At 40.1% G+C, this 21,435-nt stretch overlaps 1 protein-coding gene across 5 annotated transcripts in view; it reads right to left on the bottom strand.

Annotated features, from left to right (window-relative positions):
* The window catches only part of ACACA (acetyl-CoA carboxylase alpha), a 287,918-nt gene that overhangs the window by 216,303 nt on the left and 50,180 nt on the right, over positions 1 to 21,435 (bottom strand). For 3 of the 5 annotated variants that reach the window (XM_018064168.1, XM_018064174.1, XM_018064171.1), the window contains exon 2: positions 1,330 to 1,376. The exons of the other annotated variants lie outside the window; for them this stretch is intronic. In XM_018064168.1, coding sequence (XP_017919657.1) covers positions 1,330 to 1,376 — 47 coding nt within the window. The remainder of the gene's footprint in view (positions 1 to 1,329; positions 1,377 to 21,435) is intronic. 5 annotated transcript variants of the gene reach the window in all.

Consider the following 21,435-nt stretch of genomic DNA (forward strand, 5'->3'; position numbering starts at 1 on the left):
GCCACGGACTAGCTGACCGTACCGAAACCTACATGTCAGGGCACAGTAATCCATTTTTTAACAAGTCCTGAAATTTGAAAACCACTGTGCTAGAAGAATGGAACAATAAAAAACTGTCAGGAATGCTAGAAATTACCTGTAGACATTTCCTAAAAGTGAGCTAGGGATTACTTAATTTTTCATTTTAAAAACCGGAATCAAATATTAATATAAAAGCATCATGTGACAGGAAAAACTTGATGTCTAAATTCACTATACAGGGGACTTCCATGCTTCCACTTCAAGAAGCCCAGGTTCGATCCCTGGTCTGGGAACCAAGATCCCTCACGCTGTGCAGTATGGCCAAAAATAAAATAAATTCCCTATACATTTCTCCTTCAGAATATCAGGTTTCTTTCTTAAAAAAAAAAATTTAATATCTCCAAATTTTATAAAGAGGCTCATTTCCAGAATGCTTGGTCTTCAAAAAAAAAAAACCAAGTCATTAAAAAGAGAAAAAAAAAAGATATAAGGGGGAAAGGGAGAAAAGGAGAGAGGGAAAAACTGTAACAGATTTACCACTCTGAAGAACACTAACAGGTACAGCAGCAAAAAGGCTGCTGCTTTCATATTTTTAGAGCAGTGACTAATCAAGCTTAAAAATACTAGATTAAAAAAAAATTCCCCCCCCAAAAAAATTTTCCAAATTCCATCTCAACTAACAAAGAAAACGATAGTTGCCTTCTTCACAAGAGAAATAAGTAAGGCACTCAGGAACAGATTCTAGTTTATAGTCTAGGCAAAATTAGATAACTGAACACACACACACACACACCCCATCCTATTGAGAAAGGACCAATTCTCTGATTCCAAGGGAGAAGAAAAACAAAGGACTACATAAATGAAAGGCTCCATATGGTCAACTTCAAATTGTTCTTTCCAAGCTATGAACATGAAGACGGCCTTCCCTATAGGTTCCAGACACTGAAAGCAGCTAGGAGTCAACAGCTTAAAAGCCTGTCCACCAACTGGCAACTCTACCTGAGTGGTATTCCAAGGCGACAAGCCTACAAACCACAGAAAAGAGAAGTGTACGGAAAATCACTGAGTAGCTGCCACTCTAGAAGCTACTCCACCGCCGTCCCATTTCCACCGATTTCAGCCGGAACTGAGGAGAAAAGGTGGTGGATTCCTACAGTCTCACCCACTTCAGGCTACCCCCTCTCGATCTGCTTATATTCTTCTGTGGGAGACAACTTTTAACATGAAAGTCTACAATTCTTATTGCAGCACATGAACATAAAACTTTTATCACATTGTACACATGAAAGAGCATTATTTGTAACTGACCTCTTATAATTCTTATTGTCTGAGCAGATATCCACTTCCAAAAAGAACTAAAGAGAGAAAGAGAGAGATTTGAAGTGTTTTTTTTTTTTTTTAAGAAACTCAAATTTTATCAATAGCTGTTTTGTTCATCTTTGTACAAAACTAAATACTCAAAGTATCATTTTTCTGGTCAAATATACTATTTATTAACTTGAAGTTCAAAGTTCAGTTGACTGTTTAAATCTGTAAATCAAAAGCATTATACATTCAAAGACTTTATTATTCATGAAAAGTATTAAACAGTAATCCAAGCTTATCATTCCACAAGGTACCTTTTCCAATTGTGTGTCTTGATGGACATATTCTGACCCTATGACTTCCAATATTTCATCAAAAAGGAGGCAGCGGGGACAAGAGAACCACTAGATTCTCCACAATTCACTCAGGCTCTGATTATGTGTCCACAAAGGTTGGGAGCCAAGGAGAGGACAGGTCTCTAATTATTAAGTCCCTAAACTAAGGGAGCCAAGAATCTCTAGCTATTTCCCAAATACTCAGTTTCCTTCTTTGCCCAACAATCATAATATCTTCAGGGTAGAAATTCTCAACTTTGACTACATGTAACAATCACCTGCGGAGTTTTTTTTTTTTTTAACAAATAAATGGATCAAGATGGGGTATATTTATACAATGGAATATTAGCCATAAAAAATGAAATTTTGCCATTTGCAATAACACAGATGGATTTGGAGCGTATTAAGTGTGGTGTTGGAGAAGACTCTTGAGAGTCCCTGGGACTGCAAGGAGATCCAACCAGTCCATTCTGAAGGAGATCAGCCCTGGAATTTCTTTGGAAGGAATGATGCTGAAGCTGAAACTCCAGTACTTTGGCCACCTCATGCGAAGAGTTGACTCATTGGAAAAGACTCTGATGCTGGGAGGGATTGTGGGCAGGAGGAGAAGGGGACGACAGAGGATGAGATGGCTGGATGGCATCACAGACTCGATGAATGTGAATCTGAGTGAACTCCGGGAGTTGGTGATGGACAGGGAGGCCTGGCGTGCTGCGATTCCTGGGGTTGCAAAGAGTTGGACACGACTGAGCGACTGAACTGAAGTGAAATAAGTCAGGCAGAGAATGGCAGATATTGTATGATATCAGTTACATGTGGAATCTAAAAAATGCAACAAACTAGGAAGTGAATATAACAACAACAACAACAAAAAGGCATATTCACACATACAGCGAAAAGACTAGTGATTACCGGTAGGGAGAGAGAAGGTGGCGAGGAACAATAAAGGGGTAAGGGATTAAGAGGTACAAACTATTTTGTATAAAATAAGCCACAAGGATATATTGTATAACACAGGGACTATAACCAATATTTTATAGTAACTGTAAATGAAGTATAACCTTTAAAAATTGTTGACTCTATTGTACACCTATATATAACATTGTATATAATACTGAACATCAACTATACTTCAATTTTAAAAACTATTTAAAAAACAAACCAAAAAAAAAATATATATATATATATATAATGTCTAAACTCCATTTCAGATCTTCTGAACCAGAATCCCCGCTAGAGAACCAGAAATCTGAATATGAAGTTCCACGATCGACTGAACCTCTTATAAATCGGCTTGGGGCTTTCCTGGTGGTCCTGAGGTTAAGAGTACACCTTGCAATGCAGGGGACACGGATTCCATCCCTGGTCTGGGAAGGACCCACACGCCTTGGGGCAACTAGGCCTGTGAGCCCCAACTACGAAAGCCTGCATGCCTTGAATCCTCTGCTCCTGTAACAAGAGAAGCCGCCGCAATGAGAAGCCTGTGCACGGCAGCTGGAGAGGAGCCCCCACTCTCCATCACTAGAGAAAGCCCTTGCACAGCAGTGAAGATCCAGCACAGCCAAAAATCAATTTAAAAAATTATCAAGTAAGTAAATAAATCTAGGCTTGAAAATCATTGCTCTAGAGTACACAAGGAAAGAACCTCTTTATACAGATAGGAAAATCCCGAAGCTCAAGGAGAGGACCCCAAATGACAAGCAACAGGACTGGGGACAGTGTCAAGTTAGGATGTACCCGACTGTGTAGTCTGAGCTAGTATTATTCCCTACAATTATGGCAAAGAAGGCAGTGAAAACAGGCAGGAAAAAGTATGTAAGGATGAATGGAATGTAAACAAAGGAGTCAAAACCAAGGGTCAAGATAACACCCTGACCCTACCACATTCTGGCAGTGCACCGAACAAGTCACTAAACATCTCCAAGTCACCTCATCTGTGAAAATAAAAAGAAGTCACATGGGACTGCTGTGAGGACTGAGAGAACAGGAAAGGCTTTTACAAACGGTGATGCACTAGACCACTGTGTTTCAAATGCAAGTTAACCAACAATCAGAATACTAAGACATTAACGTAGTGAGTTACAAACAACATTTTAAAGGTCAAGTGGAACAGAAAATGTCGGGACTTCCCTGGTGGTCCAGTGGTTAGGAATCCACTTTGCAATGCAGGAGATTCGATTCCTGGTCAGGGAACTAAGACCCCACATGCCAAGGAGCAACTAAGCCCTAGCACCGCAGCTCCGCAACTACTGAGACTAAGCGCTGCAACCACAGAACCTGCGCCCCCTGGATCCACAACACACAACAAAAGATCCTGCATGCCCCAACTAAGACCCGATGCAGCCAAACAATATATATTACAAGATAAGAAAAATAAGTATTTTTTAAAAAGAAATGGTTAACAGTGCACCATACTATAAGGATAAATACTGCTTTGTAAATTTTTGTATCAATTACATATATTTCATAATGTTAACAACATCTTATTATGGTTGTGTCCAAAAAGTTAAGTCCTTTTTTGTTGGTTTTTTTTTTTTTTGCACACCTCCTGGCTTGTAAGATCTTATTTCCCTGACCAGGGATTGAACCCACGTCCTCAGTGAAAACCCTGAGTCCTAACCACTGGACCTCCAGGGAATTCCCCCAAAAGTTAAATCTTAAAGTCACAATTAATCTTCAAACTGCCCCCTCCACTTTATCCTCTCTAGCAAATGCCGTGGGTGAAGTACCTAAACCAGTGGCTCTTAAAGTTTCCTAAGTCAAGACACTACCAGAATCCAGATAAAAGCTAAGGACCTTTTTCTGACAAAAATTCATGCTCACCCAAATTTTGCTTGCACACAAGTTTGGGAACCCTAAAGCCTTGCCATGAAATAGGCTTAGACTTTTTTCTCTAAGTGGTCAAAGAATGGAGTTGAGCCCTTGAGAAGGCTTATACAGCTGCTGTCTTATCACCTCTAAAAGAAGGCCTTTCCCCAAATAGAGCTGTAGAACATTCTACTTAGCCAAATAAATACTTCATTACATCAAATGTTAGCAAGGTCAAATTTTCTTTTATTTAAAAATACATATAGTTGACTCTTGAATGACAGCAGGGGTTAGGGGTGCCAATCCTCCGCACAGTCAAACAGTCAGGTATCACTTGGAGGGTGCCCTCTATATATGCAGTTCCTCCAAATCCAAGATTCAGCATCCACAGATGTAACCAACCTTGGTTCCCATAGTAATTACAGTATTTACTACTGAAAACACTCCACACATAAGTGGACCCATGCAGTCCAAACCCCTGTCATTCAAAGATCACCTGTCGATATTCTTGAATTTTTATTTGGGGACCTGAAAATATTTGCAGAAGGCTCCCAAACTGTACCCTATGTCCCTGAGAAAAATGAGGTAAAGCTAACTATAGCTAATGCACTTATTTAGACATTTCTCTAAATAAAATAGAACAGACTTTGCCAAACTTATGAAACATGTTCTTGAACTCAAATGACATTGTATTTTCCCAGCAATTCTAATAAAGAGGCAGCAATTAGTTTTCAGTGACTGGTAAAAATATCCAAGCTAACACAGCATATCCTTTCCCTTTTAAGCCATAGTAACTTCACTGAATTTTTAATCAAAAACAATTACTGAATTTTCCTGGTCATTTTTATCATTCTATTGAACTCTTCACTCCAGTATCCTTGCCTGGAAAATCCCAAGGACAGAGGAGCCTGGTGGGCTACGGTCTATGGGGTCACTGAGAGTCAGACAAGACTTAGCACATAGAAGGATTTTGGTATTAATTCAATATCCACGAGGGTTACACAGTTCTTTTTTAATTAACTGATTTACTTATTTGGCTGTGTCAGGTCTTAGTTGCAGCACTCGGGATTTTCGCTGCCGCGCACAGAGGCTTCAGTTGTGGGGCACAGGCTTCAGCAGCTGTGGCTCATGGGCTCCTGAGTGCAGGCTCAGTAGCTGTGGTACTCAGGCTTAGCTGCTCTGCAGCATACGGGATCTTAGCTCCCCAACCAGGGATCGAACTTGTGTCCTCTGCATTGCAAGGCAGATTCTTAACCGCTGGACCACCATGGAAGTCCCTATACAGTTTTTTTTTAAGCCACATTTTATTTTCCTGCAAGATCTGAATTTTAAAATGACAAGCACTTGTGTTCCAACTAGTGAGATAAATGACAGTATATTCAAAGAAAAATAAGATTTGGTCCTTGGCGAAGTGGCTGTGGACACCTAAATAAACAATTACCGTAGTATAACAGTTGTTAGGTGTGGGAACACAAGAGAAGGTGAGGAAACACAAACCTGGAGGTGATAATGATGAGGGCAGGGATCAAAGAAGGCTTCCTGGAGTGGGAAGGCATTAGCTAGGATTAACTAGGAAGGAAATCAAGGAGGGGGACAAAGGAAGGAACTCCATGCAGAAGAAACCACTGAATAAAGACCTAGGTAGAACATGATTTATTAGAAATACTACATCTGAATGCCCCTCCCAAGTGGTGCTAGTGGTACAGAACCCACCTGCCAATGCAGGAGACACAAGAGACACAGGTTCAATCCCTGAGTCGGGCAGACCCCCTGGAGTAGGAAGTGGCAACTAACGCAGTATTTTTGCCTGGAGAATCCCATGGACAGAGGAGCCTCGTGGGCTACAACCCAGGGGGTCACACAGAGTTGGACACAACTGAAATGACTTAGCATGCAGCACATCTGAATGGCTGCAAGAATTTGAGGCCACTTCCTTCAAGAGCCAGCTGGAGACTTTGGGGTTGTTGTTTGTTTGTTTGGTGGGGGGGTGGGGTTATTTTGTTTTGTCTGTTTTTGGTAAACAGGAACGTATCTCTTTAGGATATAATAGTCAGAGAAAATAATACAGTGTACTTATCTGTCCTAGTCTTCATTTCTCAGTCTAGGGATTTAGAATATTTATCAAGGAGGAAGCTGGTGTAAATTTCTGCACCTCTCAAGAAATCTTTAAAGAAGACTTGCTAAACTTCTGGATAAGGATGGTAAGTTGAATGCATATCCACTTTTGATCCTGCCTAAAAATACCATTAAAACAAAAGGAAAGAAAAAATTTTAAAAGCATAAGCCAAAGAAAGTCACCCCTTTCTTCCCCGCCCCCCAAAAAAGTCAGGGGAGACAACAGCAAGATAATTTTCTTGAAAGATAGATGGAAGCGTGACAAATGACTACACAGACCCAAGAAAACGAAATCATGAGCCATTGTAGTAAACACAGAATCAGTATAATTTACATCATAGAATCTCTAAAATGTTCAGGAAGTGGAAGTGAAAGATGGAACTATAAAGAGGATTGGATGAAATTCTATTTCAGAAGCTTCAGATCCTCAGATTTTCTCCCCAGCTGTAAACCCCGGTGCCTGCTGCGCTACGGTCCTGATAAGAGACTGAAGCTTTATTCTCTAGAGAGTAAAATGGAGGGTTTCTGGGCTGAGGGATGCTGGCAGCAGTAAAAGGGAGGATACCATATTGAAAGTGGAGAGATTAAGTAAACACATCGAGTAAGACTTCCCAGCCTTCTCTCCCCAATTTTCACCCTCCAAGAGGGAAACTGAAGGATCATTCTTTGCAGAATCTAACCAGATGAATGAAAGAAAAAAAAAAAAAGCCTCAAGTAGAACAACAACAAAGAACATTAGAGATCCCAAATTAAAATGCTCAGTCAGATCACCCCACAGTGAAATAAACAGTCAATGAGCCTCATTCACATTTTCATAATCTTGGATTAGTTTTTCAATCCTCTCTCTTAAAGTTTAGCAGTCAATTAAGGATTACTAGATGTCTGAGAAAAATATGAAAGAATTCTTTTTTAAAATAATGACTACCTGTAGAAAACAATGCAATTTGAAGAGATTATGCAATACAAAAAAATTTTAATTAGGGGAGGGGAGGCAGGAGGCAACCTAACTTCTGTGGTATTTTTCCTATAAACTTCTAACCCTAGAATAATTACGAGAAAACATCAGACAAATTTGAATTAAAGGAAAAAATACTTGAACAGTTATCTTCAAAACTGTCACGATCATTAAAAAAAAAAGAAAAGAAAGACTAAGAAACTATCACAGATTGAGGGAGACTAAAGAGTCATCACGACTAAATGTAATGCAGTTTCTTGGATTAGATCCTGGAACAATAAGCTGGAGAAATCTAAATTAAGCCTATAGTTTAATATTACTAAACCAATGTTAACTTCTTAGTTTTGAAAAAAGTACTGTAATTATATAAGATATTAACACTGAAGGAAGCTTGGTGGAGGGTATTCAGGAATCTTATGTATGCTATCTGCAAGTTTCCTGTAAATCTAAAAATCACTTCAAAATTCAAAACAAAATTAAGATGTTTAATTTTAAAGGACTATCATTATCCTGAGAGAACTAAGATATTACTTACACGAAACACATGGGATATTTTTAAAGGAAACATTTAAAGAACAAGAAAGAGTTCTTGTAAGTTAAAAATACAACCACAGCAATGAAAACTCAGTACAAAAGTTAGAAGATAAAGAAATATCTTTCATCAATCAGAATAAAAAGAAAAAAGAATGAACAATAAGAGAAAAAAGATAAGTACTAGAGAATCTATTCAGAAGGTCCAAAATATGAAGAAGAAAGTATGAAAGTATTAGTCGCTCAGCAGCATCCAATACTTTGCGACCCCATGGACTGTATGTAGCCCACCAGGCTCCTCTGTCCACGGGATTTCCCAGGCAAGAATACTGGAGTTGGTTGCCACTCCCTTTTCTAGGGATCTCCCCTACCCAGGGATCAAAACCAGGTCTCCTACATTGCAATCAGATTCTTTACTGTCTGAGCCACCAGGGAAGCCCATATGAAGAAGTGGCCCTCTTAAAAGTAAGAACAGAACAAAATACAAGAAAAGCTAAAACTGATGTAATAAGTCAATAAACTTCCTAAAACTGAAAGGCATAATGGTCAGATTAAGAAGGTCCATCAAAGGTCTACTACAACAAACAAAAACAGACAGGCACCAAGCGACCTCACTAAAATTTTTAAAAAATGAAGACAAAGAAAAGATTCCATAAGCCTCTAGAGAGGAAAAAAAAAAGAGGTCACATACAAAGGAGCAAGACTCAGAATACCCTTCATACCTAACAGCCTGAAAAAAATAATGGAAGCCTGAAGGTAGTGAAACAATGGTTTCAAAATTCTGAAAGAAAATTATTTCAAACTTAAAATTCTATGGCCAACCAACTATAAGGATAAAGATATTTTTAGGCAGCAAAATCTCAAAATAATTACTTCCTAAAATGAAGCAATTAGAAAATATATTTCATTTTACAAACAGTTAATACAATAATTGATACAGCCTAGAATCATAAATGTATGTTAAAACCATTGGAAAAGAGATTATTCTAAAACAGGACATTCCCGTAGTGTTAAAAAAGAAAATCGCCTTACAGAAGAGGATTCTGGGAAGACAGTAGGGTAGCAAGTACTAGGAATCTGGGTCCCCACTTAGACAATAATTGCACTGGCAGAATCTGCCTGGTGTAACTATACTGGAACTTGGGAATCTACTGAAAGCTTGCAAGTTCCATGGACAGACTTTGAAGGTTAACTGTGGTTGATTACAGGCAATTTTCCCTGGAGAAGGAAATGGCAACTCACTCCAGTATTCTCGCCTGGAGAATTCCATGGACAGAGGACCCTGGCGGGCTACAGTCCGTGGGGTCGCAAAGAGTCGGACACGACCGAGCGACTATCACTCATTGATGGTCAATCTTACTTCGGAGTAGAGCAACAGCTCTCCATCTCCCAGCTCAAGTCATATGCAGCCCCACCACACTGTGCACACGCTCTTCACACACAGGCTAGAAGCCAAGGTGGACAGAAACAACCCTGTCCTTCAAATACTGGGGACCTGTGCTCTGATCACTGACTGCTGTTTCTGATCATACAGGTGTAGACAAAGCGGCAGACAGCTACAGTTGTTACACCTCCTCCCACTGGTGCAAATCCCTCATCCTCCAGCTGAAGTGACTTCCAGGGGACTTAAATAACCAGTGCCTGGAACTTCCCTGGTGGTCCAGCGGTTGAGAGTCTACCTTGCAACTCAGGGGACGTGGGTTTTATCCCTGGCCAGGGAACTAGGATTCCACATGCCACGGGGCAGCTAAGCCCTTGAGCCCCAACAAAGGATCCTACATGCTGCAACTAAGACCCAACACAGACAAATAAAGAAATATTGGGAAAAAAGAGGGAGAGAGCGAACCAGTGCTCTTTCATGTCCCCTTCATTTTCCTTTTTCCCCCTTTTGGGAGCCAGACACTAAACACTAGTACATTCAAAAACTACTTCATGTACAGGGAAAAATTAGAAAGTGACTGAATATCCTGAGAGGAAGACTCAGAAAAGACCTGAAGAGGCCTAACATCTATATTTCAGGCTGACCTTCTGCATGGAGATGGTCTACAGCAGTCAAAAAAAAACCAAAAATGACAATTAAAAAAAAAAAACAAATTCTAGGAAGAAAGATAATCTGATTTCCAAAATTACAACATTATGAAAATCAAATATCCAGTTTTCAACAAAAGATAAGGCTTACGAAGCATGAGGAAAGTATGGCCATTTAAAAACAAAAAACACTAAATCAACAAAAATTATTCCTAAAAAACACCTGATGGCAGATATATTAGACAAAAATATTAAAGCAACTGTCTAAAAGATGCTCAAAGAACTAAAGGAAGATGGGGACAAAGTCAAGAAAACAATCTCTGAATAAAATGGAAATAAGAATAAAGAAATAGAAACCTAAAAACAAACCAAAAAGAAATTCTGGAGCTGAAAAGTACAATAACTGAAATGAAAAAGTCACTAACACAAACTTGAGCAAACAGAAGAAAGAATCTGCAAACTCTAAGATAGGATATATAAATTATCAAGTTGGAGGGATGGAAAGAACACAGATAGACCAAAAGCGAACAGAGACTAAGGGCGCTGTGGGACACCACCAAGAGACCAACATGCGCACTGAGATCTCAGAAGGAGAAGTGAGAAAAGGGCAGAGAGAATATTCGAAGAAAGTGGCTGAAAACTTGCCAAATTTGATGAAAGACAGGAATATAAATGTTGAAGAAGTTTAACAAACTCTGAATGAGACAAACTTAAAAGACCAATAGGCATACTTCATAATCAAACTGTTAAAAGTCAAGCGCGGGCGGCTGCGCGTGGCCGAGAGGAGTTAGCCCACGTCTGAGGTCAGGGGCAGCAGCCGAGAGTGCCAGGCTGCGACAGCGCAGGAACGGCCGAGAGGAGCTACCCCGCGTCCGAGGCCGGGGTGGTGGCCCGGAGGAGCAACCCCACGTCCAAGGAGCGGTGGCTGCGCGGGTGCAGGAGGGCCTACAGGAGCTATCCCACGTTGAAGGTCAGGAAGGGTGGCGGTGAGGAGATACCCCTCATCCAAGGCAAGGAGCAGCGGCTGCGATTTGCTGGAGCAGCCGCGAAGAGATACCCCACGCCCAAGGTAAGAGAAACCCAAGTAAGATGGTAGGTGTTGCCAGAGGGCATCAGAGGGCAGACACACTGAAACCATATTCACAAAAAACTAGTCAATCTAATCACACTAGGACCACAGTTCAGTTCAGTTGCTCAGTCATGTCCGACTCTTTGCGACCCCATGAATCGCAGCACACCAGGCCTCCCCGTCCATCACCAACTCCGGGAGTTCACTCAGACTCAAGTCCATCAAGTCAGTGATGCCATCCAGCCATCTCATCCTCTGTCGTCCCCTTTTCCTCCTGCCCCCAATCCCTCCCAGCATCAGAGTCTTTTCCAATGAGTCAACTCTTCGCATGAGATGGCCATAGTACTGGAGTTTCAGCTTTAGCATCATTCCTTCCAAAGAAATCCCAGGGTTGATCTCCTTCAGAATGGACTGGTTGGATCTCCTTGCAGTCCCAGGGACTCTCAAGAGTCTTCTCCAACACCACAGTTCAAAAGCATCAATTGTTCGGCGCTCAGCTTTCTTCACAGTCCAACTCTCACATCCATACATGACTACTGGAAAAACCATAGCCTTGACTAGACGGACCTTAGTCAGCAAAGTAATAATCTCTGCTTTTGAATATGCTATCTAGGTTGGTCATAACTTTTCTTCCAAGGAGTAAGCGTCTTTTAATTTCATGGCTGCAGTCACCATCTGCAGTGATTTTGGAGTCCAAAAAAATAAAGTCTGACACTGTTTCTACTATTTCCCCATCTATTTGCCATGAAGTGATGGGACCGGATGCCATGATCTTCGTTTTCTGAATGTTGAGCTTTAAGCCAACTTTTTCACTCTCCTCTTTCACTTTCATCAAGAGGCTTTTTAGTTCCTCTTCACTTTCTGCCATAAGGGTGGTGTCATCTGCATATCTGAGGCTATTGATATTTCTCCCAGTAATCTTGATTCCAGCTTGTGTTTCTTCCAGTCCAGCATTTCTCATGATGTACTCTGCATATAAGTTAAATAAGCAGGGTGACAATATACAGCCTTGACGTACTCCTTTTCCTATTTGGAACCAGTCTTTTGTTCCATGTCCAGTTCTAACTGTTGCTTCCTGGCCTGCATACAGATTTTTCAAGAGGCAGGTCAGGTGGTCTGGTATTCCCATCTCTTTCAGAATTTTCCATAGTTTATTGTGATCCACACAGTCAAAAGGCTTTGGCATAGTCAATAAAGCAGAAATAGATATTTTTCTGGAACTCTCTTGCTTTTTCCATGATCCAGCGGATGTTGGCAATTTGACTCTGGTTCCTCTGCCTTTTCTAAAACCAGCTTGAACATGTGGAAGTTCACGGTTCACGTATTGCTGAATCCTGGCTTGGAGAATTTTGAGCATTACTTTACTAGCGTGTGAGATGAATGCAATTGTGCGGTAGTTTGAGCATTCTTTGGCATTGCCTTGTCTAACTAGGACTACAGCCTTGTCTAACTCAATGAAACTAAGGCATGCCCGCAGGGCAACCCAAGACAGGCGGGCATGGTGGAGAGGTCTGACAGAATGTGGTCCACTGGAGAAGGGAATGACAAACCACTTCAGTATTCTTGCCTTGAGAACCCCATGAACAGTATGAAAAGGCAAAATGATAGGATACTGAAAGAGGAACTCCCCAGGTCAGTAGGTGCCCAACAAATGGCAACCGGCTCCAGTATTCTTGCCTGGAGAATCCCATGGACGGAGGAGGTTGGTGGGCTACAGTCCACAGGTTGCAAAGAGTCGGACACGACTGAGCGACTTCTCTTTCACTTTCACTTTTTAAAAGTCAAAAGACATAGAGAATCTTGAAAGCAGCAAAAGACTAATCAACTGTATACCAACACTTTGGATAATCTAGATGAAATGGATAAGTTCCTAGAAACAAAACTAAATCACAAAGAAATACAAACTCTGAATAGACCTATAACCAGTAAGGAGAATAGTAATCAAAAATCTCCCAATGAAGAAAAGTCCTAGATCTGACACCTCCCCTGGTGAATTCTACCAAACAATTAAAGGTGAACTGATATCAATTCTTCTCAAATTTCTTCAAAACACTGAAGAGAACACTTCCTAACTCATTCTATGACGCTACAGTTACTCTAAATATCCTCAACAAAAAACTAGCAAACATAATTTAGCAGTGTATTAAAAGACTTATATACCATTTCCAACTGGGATGCAAAGATTCCACTGGAAAGAATGCAAAGATGAGTCAACATACATAAGTTAATCAATGTAACACACCACAATATCAGAATGAAAGGAAAAAACCCACACGATCATCTCTACTAATACAGAAAAAGCATCTGATGAAATTCAATACATATTCATGATAAAAAACATTCCAAGAAGAGAAGGAATCTCACACCAAAAAAGTCATATATGAAAACCCCACTGAAAACATTACCACTGAAAACAGTGGTAAAAGAGTAAAAGCTTTCCTCTGAGACATACAGAGAATGTCCACTTTTACAACTTCTATTCACCACAGAAATTCTAGCCAGAGCAATCAGGTAAGAAAAAAGGAAAAGGAAAAGACAATCAAATTGGAAAGGAAAAAAATGCAATTATCTCTGGAGGTGATATGATCTTAGATGTAAAATCTCTAAAGATTTTACACACACCAAAATAGAAAAACAAAAACCGTAAGAGGTAATAGATGAATTCAGCAAAGTGGCAGAACACAAAAGTCAGTTGTATTTCTACACACTAACAGTGAACAAGCTGAAATGGAAATTACAAGAACAATTCCATTTACAACAGCATTTAAAAGAATAAAATATACAGGAATTAACTAAACCAAAGAGGTAAAAGACTTGTACAATGAAAACTTTTATAGTTTTTATAGTTCTATACATTGCTGAAAGAAATTAAAGACATAAATAAATGGAAACACATGCCATGTTCATGCATTGGAAGACTGAATTTTGTTAAAATATCAATACTCCCCAAATTCAGTGCAATTCCTATCAAAATCCCAAGGACATTTTCTGCAGAAACAAGAAAAACCTACCCTAAAATTCATATGGAATCTCGAGGGTTCTTGAATAGTGCCCCCTGGGAAAAAAAAAAAAAAAAAATCTTGAAAAAGAACAAACTGGAGAACTTACACTTCCTGATTTATAAGCTACAGTGGTCAAAGCTATGTGATACTGGCATAAAGACAGACATGAAGACCAATGGAATACAAGGGAGATTCCAGAAAGAAACCCTTGTTTATAGGGTCAAATGATATTTGACAAGGGTGCCAAGACTATTTAATGGGGAAAGGACAGCCTTTTCAACAAATGGTGCTGAGAAAACTAAATCTCCGCATGCAAACAAATAAAATCAGACACTTACCTAACACCACAGACAAAAATTAACTCAAATGGATCAAAGACCTAATGTAAGACTTAAAACAACAAAATGCTTAGAAGAAAACACAGGACAAAAACTTCACATCATTGGATTTGGCAAAGATTTCTTGGCTATGACATCGAGAGTATAGGTAACAAAGGAAAAAAAACAGGCAAATTGGATTTCTTGAAAATTAAAAGAAGTTTGTTCATCCAAAGACTCTATCAACAAGAGTACAAATGCAATCCAAAGAATGGAAGAAAATATTTGCAAATCATATACTCGATAAGTAATAAATATCCAGAATATTATAGAGACCTTCTAAAACTCAACAACAAAAAACAACCCAATTCAAAACTGGACAAAAGATTTGAATAAACATTTCTCCAAAGAGGACCTATGAATGTCCAATAAGCACATCAATATGCCCAACATTACTAATCATTTGTTGTTGTTGTTTACTTGCTAAGGCATGTCCAACTCTTTTGTGACCCCATGAGCCCAGGCAAGTCCCCACGGACTTGCCAGGCAAGAATATTGGAGTGGGTTGCCATCCAGGGGATCTTCCCACCCCAGGGATCAAACCCACATCTCGTGCATTGGCAGGAGGATTCTTTACCACTGAGCCACCAGGAAGTCCTTACTAATCGTTAGGGAAACACAAATCAAAACTAAAATAAGAAGCGGTCCACAGTAATTAGGATGGCCACTATCAAAAACAGAGAAAACAAGTATTGGAAAGGATGTGGAGAAATCAGAACCCTTGGGGTGCTGTGGGGTGTAAACTGGTAGTCCTATGGAAAACAGCATGATGGTTCCTCAAAAAATTAAAAACAGAATTACCATATGACCCACCAATTCCATTCTGGGTACATACTCAAAAGAACTGAAAGCAGGATCTCAAAGCGATATTTGTACACCCATGTTCAGAATAGCATTATTCAGAATAACTAAAACTTGGAAAAAACCAAGCATGCATTGACGGATAAATGGATACGCAAAATGTAACATATACATACAATAAAATATTATTCAACCTTAAAGAGCAATATGCTACGATGCAAATAAACCTTGAGGACATTATGCTAGGTGAAATTAGTCAGTCACGAAAAGACAAATACTGTATGATTCCACTTATATGAGGTCCTCAGTCAAAATTATAGACCAAGAGTAGAATGGTGGTTGCTGGGGGCTGGGGAAGAGGAAAACAGGGAGTTACTGTTCAAAGGGTATAGCAGTTCAGTTTTACAAGATGAAAAAAGTTCCAGAGATGGATGGCAGTGATAGCTGCACAGCATTACGAATGTATTATATATCATAATGCAAAACTGTACATTTTTAAATGGTGAAGATGGTAAATGTTCAGTTCAGTTCAGTTCAGTCGCTCAGTCGTGTCCGACTCTTTGCGACCCCATGAATCGCAGCACGCCAGGCCTCCCTGTCCATCACCAACTCCCGGAGTTCACTCAGACTCACGTCCATCGAGTCGATGATACCATCCAGCCATCTCATCCTCTGTTGTCCCCTTCTCCTCTTGCCCCCAATCCCTCCCAGCATCAGAATCTTTTCCAATGAGTCAACTCTTCGCATCAGGTGGCCAAAGTATTGGAGTTTCAGCTTTAACATCACTCCTTCCAAACAACACCTAGTACTGATCTCCTTTAGAATGGACTGGTTGGATCTCCTTGTAGTCCAAGGGACTCTCAAGAGTCATTTTATAATGCTATATATTATTTAAATGTTATATGTTAATTTAAATGTTACATGTTATTTTACCACAAGAAAAAGTGAAGAAAAATCACCTCATGAGCTATAGATTAATTACAAAAGGGAATAAGGATTTTTGTAATGAAAAAATATGGTGGGGGACATCTCTGGTGGTCCAGTGGTTGAACGTCTGTCCATCAGTGCAGGGGACATGGGTTCCATCCCTCGTCCAAAAGATCCTAGATGCTACAGAGGGACTAAGCCCACACTCTAGAGCCCCTGAGCCTCAACTACTGAGCCTGTGTGCTACAACTACTGAAGCCTGAGAGCCTCGAGCCGGTGCTCCACAAGAGAGAAGCCACCGCAGTGAGAAGCCCACCCACCACAACTAGCGAAAGCCCCAGCGCAACAACACAGACCCCGTGTAGCCAAAAAAACCCCACTACATGCACATATTACCCTGATGAAAATAAAAAGGTAAACAGCTCACCGTGTTATGGTAAGTGAAGAAATCAAAGATGAAGGATGGTGTATAAAGAATGTATTTGTTGCTGTTGTTTAGTTGCTAAGTCTGTGTCTGACTCTTTTGCAACCCCATGGGTGGTGACCTGCCAGGTTCCTCTGTCCAGGGGATTTCCCAGGCAAGAGTATTGGAGCGGGCTGTCCTTTCCTTCTCCAGGGGATCTTCCTGACCCAGCAATCAAACCCATATACCCTGCATTGCCAAGTGGGTTCTCTGCCACTGAGCGACCAGGGAAGCCAAAGTGTGTACAGTTTGTATTAAAAAGCTGGCTGAGCAGGGGACTTCCCTGGTGGTCGAGTGGCTAAGACTCCTTACTCCCACTGCAGGGGGCCCAGGCTCGAGCCCTGGTCTGCGAACTAGCTCCCTTGCGCCACAACTAAAGAGTTCGCATGCCGCAACTAAAGATTCCACATCCCGCACGCCACGAGTAAGACCTGCTGCGGCCAAAGACAGAAAGAAAGAATATACATTTTTTTAAGTTGGCAGAGTAGGAAGATATACAAGAGTATCTGTTTTAATATGAATAAAATCTCGGGTTATTATTAAGAAATACTTCATTAAATTTAACATATCTGATAATTACTATTAAAAGTTAGAGTAAGAAATAAATAACACTGCTTGTCTCTGGTAAGGAGAACTGAATGGCTGCAAGACAAAGGAGGGAGAGAGAATGTCACTGTATACACTTTCGTACACTTACAATTTTGAATTATGTGAAGGTACTATTTACTAGCAACTAAAATTTCAAACGTTTAATAAAAAGCTTTACCCACTAGTTTCACGCTACTCTAATTCCTTCTCTCATGTATCTGCCTGAGCATTTAAGAAGACAACTGGTGTGTCACTCACTCTATTTATTTATTGGTGGCTGTGCTGGGTCTTTGCTGCTGCTCAGGGGCTTTCTCTAGTTGTGGCGAGCAGGGGCTACTCGCTAGTTGCAGTACATAGGATTCCTGTGGTAGCAGCTTCTTTTGTTGCAGAGCACAAACTCTAAAATGCGGGCTCAGTAGTTGTGGCGCACAGGCTTAGTTGCTCTGCAGCATGTGGAATCTCCCCAGTCCAGGGATTGAACCCATGTTCCCTGCATTGGTATGCGTACGTGCTAAGTCACTTCAGTTGTATCGAGTCACGTCCAACTCTTTGCAACCACATGCGCTGTAGCCCACCAGGCTCCTCTGTCCATGGGATTCTCCAGGCAAGAATACTGGAGTGGGTTGCCATGCCCTCTTCCAGGGCTGCATTGCTAGGCAAATTCTTAACCACTGGACCACCAGGGAAATCCCATTCATTTCTTAAGTTTATATATATATATATTTATTTAACTTTTGGCTGTACCCTGCAGCATATGGGATCTTAGTTTCCCAACCCACACTCCCTGAATTGGAAGGCAGAGTCTTAACCACTAGACCACCAGGGAAGTTTTTCCATTCATTTATTAATATGTGTTACTGTGTAACTGACTCTGTTATTTCTTCAATGAAGCTGGAAAAGTTATTGTCTCTCCAATTGTCTAAAATCTACTACCCTAACACTTTACAATGCTGTGTAAACACTAGGCTTTGTAGGCTGTGTTCCATAGAAATTCAAATGAATATGAGGGATGACGAAACATATTAAGAGATGTGAATCATGTGTTCAAATTTCAAACAGTATTCCCTTGAAACATTTAGAGGCCTCCAGGTAAAAAGCCATTTTGTGAATTCAAAAATCTCTGGGATTATGAATCAGTTCCTCCCCATAATCTTATTTCATAGAGCAGCATTTAGAAAAAGCTGAAACCATGATGTAAGAGTTGGACTGTAAAGAAAGCTGAGTTCTGAAGAATTGATGCTTTTGAACTGTGGTGCTGGATAAGACTCTTGAGAGTCCCTAGGACTGCAAGAAGATCCAACCAGTCCATCCTAAAGGAGATCAGCCCTGAGTGTTCATTGGAAGGACTGATGTTGAAGCTGAAACTCCAATACTTTGACCACCTGATCAGACGAGCTGATTCATTTGAAAAAACCCTGATGCTGGGAAAGATTGAAGGCGGGAGGAGAAGGGGATGGCAGAGGATGAGATGGTTGGATGGCATCACCAACTCAATGGACATGAGTTTGGGTAAACTCCGGGAGTTGGTGATGAACAGGGAGGCCTGGCATGCTGCAGTCCATGGGGTCGCAAAGAGTCGGACACGATTGAGCAACTGAACTGAACTGAAACCATGATTCAGGTGTCAGCTACCTTCCAGAGAGCACCCAGGATTCAAGGATAAGGACAATTTCTTCCCTGAAGAACTGTTGTGTTTTTTTTTTTTTTTTTTTTTTTTTTGGCCTGCCCGCAAGTGTTCTGGATGTGTTAGGCATTGTATTTTACATTATCTGGCAGAAATGTGAAGCTGATAAAATTTACACGTTAAAGCCAAAAGTCCTAATCCTCTTGGAGATACAACATTTTATAGGTTTTAGGGAGACAGCTTTAGGTTGAAAATAATGAACAACTCTCAAAAATTAGTTGCTTGATGATGTACCAGTCAGACGATGAACTGCCTAGAGCTGGAAGTTTCCAACAGGAGTATTGGATAAAATATTTTCATATTAACTATAAAGTTGAACTAGGAAATTCCTAAGGTATATTCTAATACTAAAAGTTCCATTCAGTTCTCAGATTTTTATAAGATGGAATCAAAGGGAAATTCAACAGTTTGCCTTGCCAGGCTCAGGAATACCACTAAATGCTGAAGCACAAAACACAAACAACCCAGCTATCTATCCTCTTGGTGCCAATTTGCTGATATCTCTTCTGGTAAATTTAAAAACTAATCAAGCTCCTATCAACCTACTATCCCCCCAACTTGGCATGTGTGTAAATACATACACATACACATATACATGTGCCAACTTATGGCTTAAGAACAGGTTTGAGTGGTCTACAAAAACAAAGGATGATTTTTAGGAACCCCATTAGAGTACTCTCTTATTTCTATCATACGTGTGTGCTAAGTCGCTACCGTCGTGCCAGACTCTTGGTGACCCCATGGACTGTAGCCCACCAGGCTCTTCTGTCCATGGGATTCTCCAGGCAAAAACACTGGAGTGGGTTGGCATGCCTTCCTCCAGGGGATCTTCCTGACCCAGGGATCCAGCTCAAGTCTCTTATGTCTTCTGCATTGGCAGGTGGGTTCTTTACCACTAGCACCACATGGGAGGTCCATTCTATCACAGGAGATAGTCAAATATTCATAAACAAAACCTTACACTTCCTGAAAAAATTTGTCCAAAATTGAGTCTGCTTTTCAAACTTAACTCCACGAATTCATTCAGAATTTTCAAACTTCATGTTATCATTTCCAAAAACGAAAATCATTACCCAAATGTACTCTATCTGGGATGACTACTTTGTAACTACTACTTCCATGCAACTTCAGTTTCTGATGCCATGTAATGGTAAACACTCCTGTGGTTCCTCATACGAAGGAAGGTGAGTGCAGCAACCTGAGAGGATGGAATAAACCTAAGCCCCAAATAACATCCGCCAAAGGCCAAACCAACTGGGACCACCAACCTTTTGGTAAGGTGCTAACATCCCTTGCTGCTGAAGTTTCTTTTCACTTGCTTCCTTCAACATCCTGAGACTAGAGACTAAATGGCTTTATGATGGCTTGAATAAATAACAAATTGGTAAGAGAACTGTGTATCACGAGAGCATACATAGTAAGATTGACTTTTGAACTCATAAAAACCTATGCCCTATTAATGAGATTTATTCTCTGACCGCTATTTGTCAGTTTCCTCTATGTAAATATCATCTCACATAACCCATTAGAGCCAAGTAGTGGATACTCACTGAACTTTAAAAATTAGTGAAACAAAAAACTAGATAAGCAACAATCTGTTACAGTGGAAGATCAATAAAAATTTCCTTTAAAAATGTTACTTGCCTCAATAGATAAAAGAAACTTTTTTTGGCCAATGAGTCTTCGGTGTTCATTTACTTCTTCATAACCTTACTGTTTTAAGGGCTTGGAAAGACACTTGGTGCATATCTGCTATTATTATTAATCTTTAAGAACAATTTTAGATAATGATATAAAAATCTTTTTCTGAATTGTAAAAAGACTCCTCCAATTAAAAATATTAAATTCCAACATGTGATTCCAATAATTTTTATTTTAACTTACTTCTTTCTTTAACCAATACTTTTAGGATATTAGCTATCAAAAAAAAAATTTTGTTTTTAAGAAAGGAAAACACTAGCCCCAGACCTGTTAGCCAGTATGTGACAGACAAAAAACTTTCTAGTCATTGACTGAAAAGGAAATCAAATGTTACATAGTGATCCATGAATGTGTCCATGGCACTTTGAAAAGGCAAGGATGGGATGAGAGTTCTAAGGCTGGCTTTCACAATACTAGTTCATTGACATAATCTTGTCTTCTGAACTATTAAGATAACTAAATCAAATGTCACCATTTCTTAACTTTTCCTCCCACTTTAAAAACCATGACATCTTAGGGGAGATGTATTTCTGCTCTGCACTGGTTAATTCCAAACAAAACTTGTGCCACACAAATAAACTCAGGTGACTTCATAAACTAATACTTTGACATCTTTTTTAGGCCATTTTACAAAGTTTGCTAATTATCCTGAAATTCACAACAGTTCCTCCTGTTATTAAAAATGAGGAAACTGAGGCAAGAGAAGTAAGTTGCTACTTTGCAGC

Source organism: Capra hircus, chromosome 19, assembly GCF_001704415.2.
Source record: "Capra hircus breed San Clemente chromosome 19, ASM170441v1, whole genome shotgun sequence".
In the NCBI taxonomy this organism is placed as follows: domain Eukaryota; kingdom Metazoa; phylum Chordata; class Mammalia; order Artiodactyla; family Bovidae; genus Capra; species Capra hircus.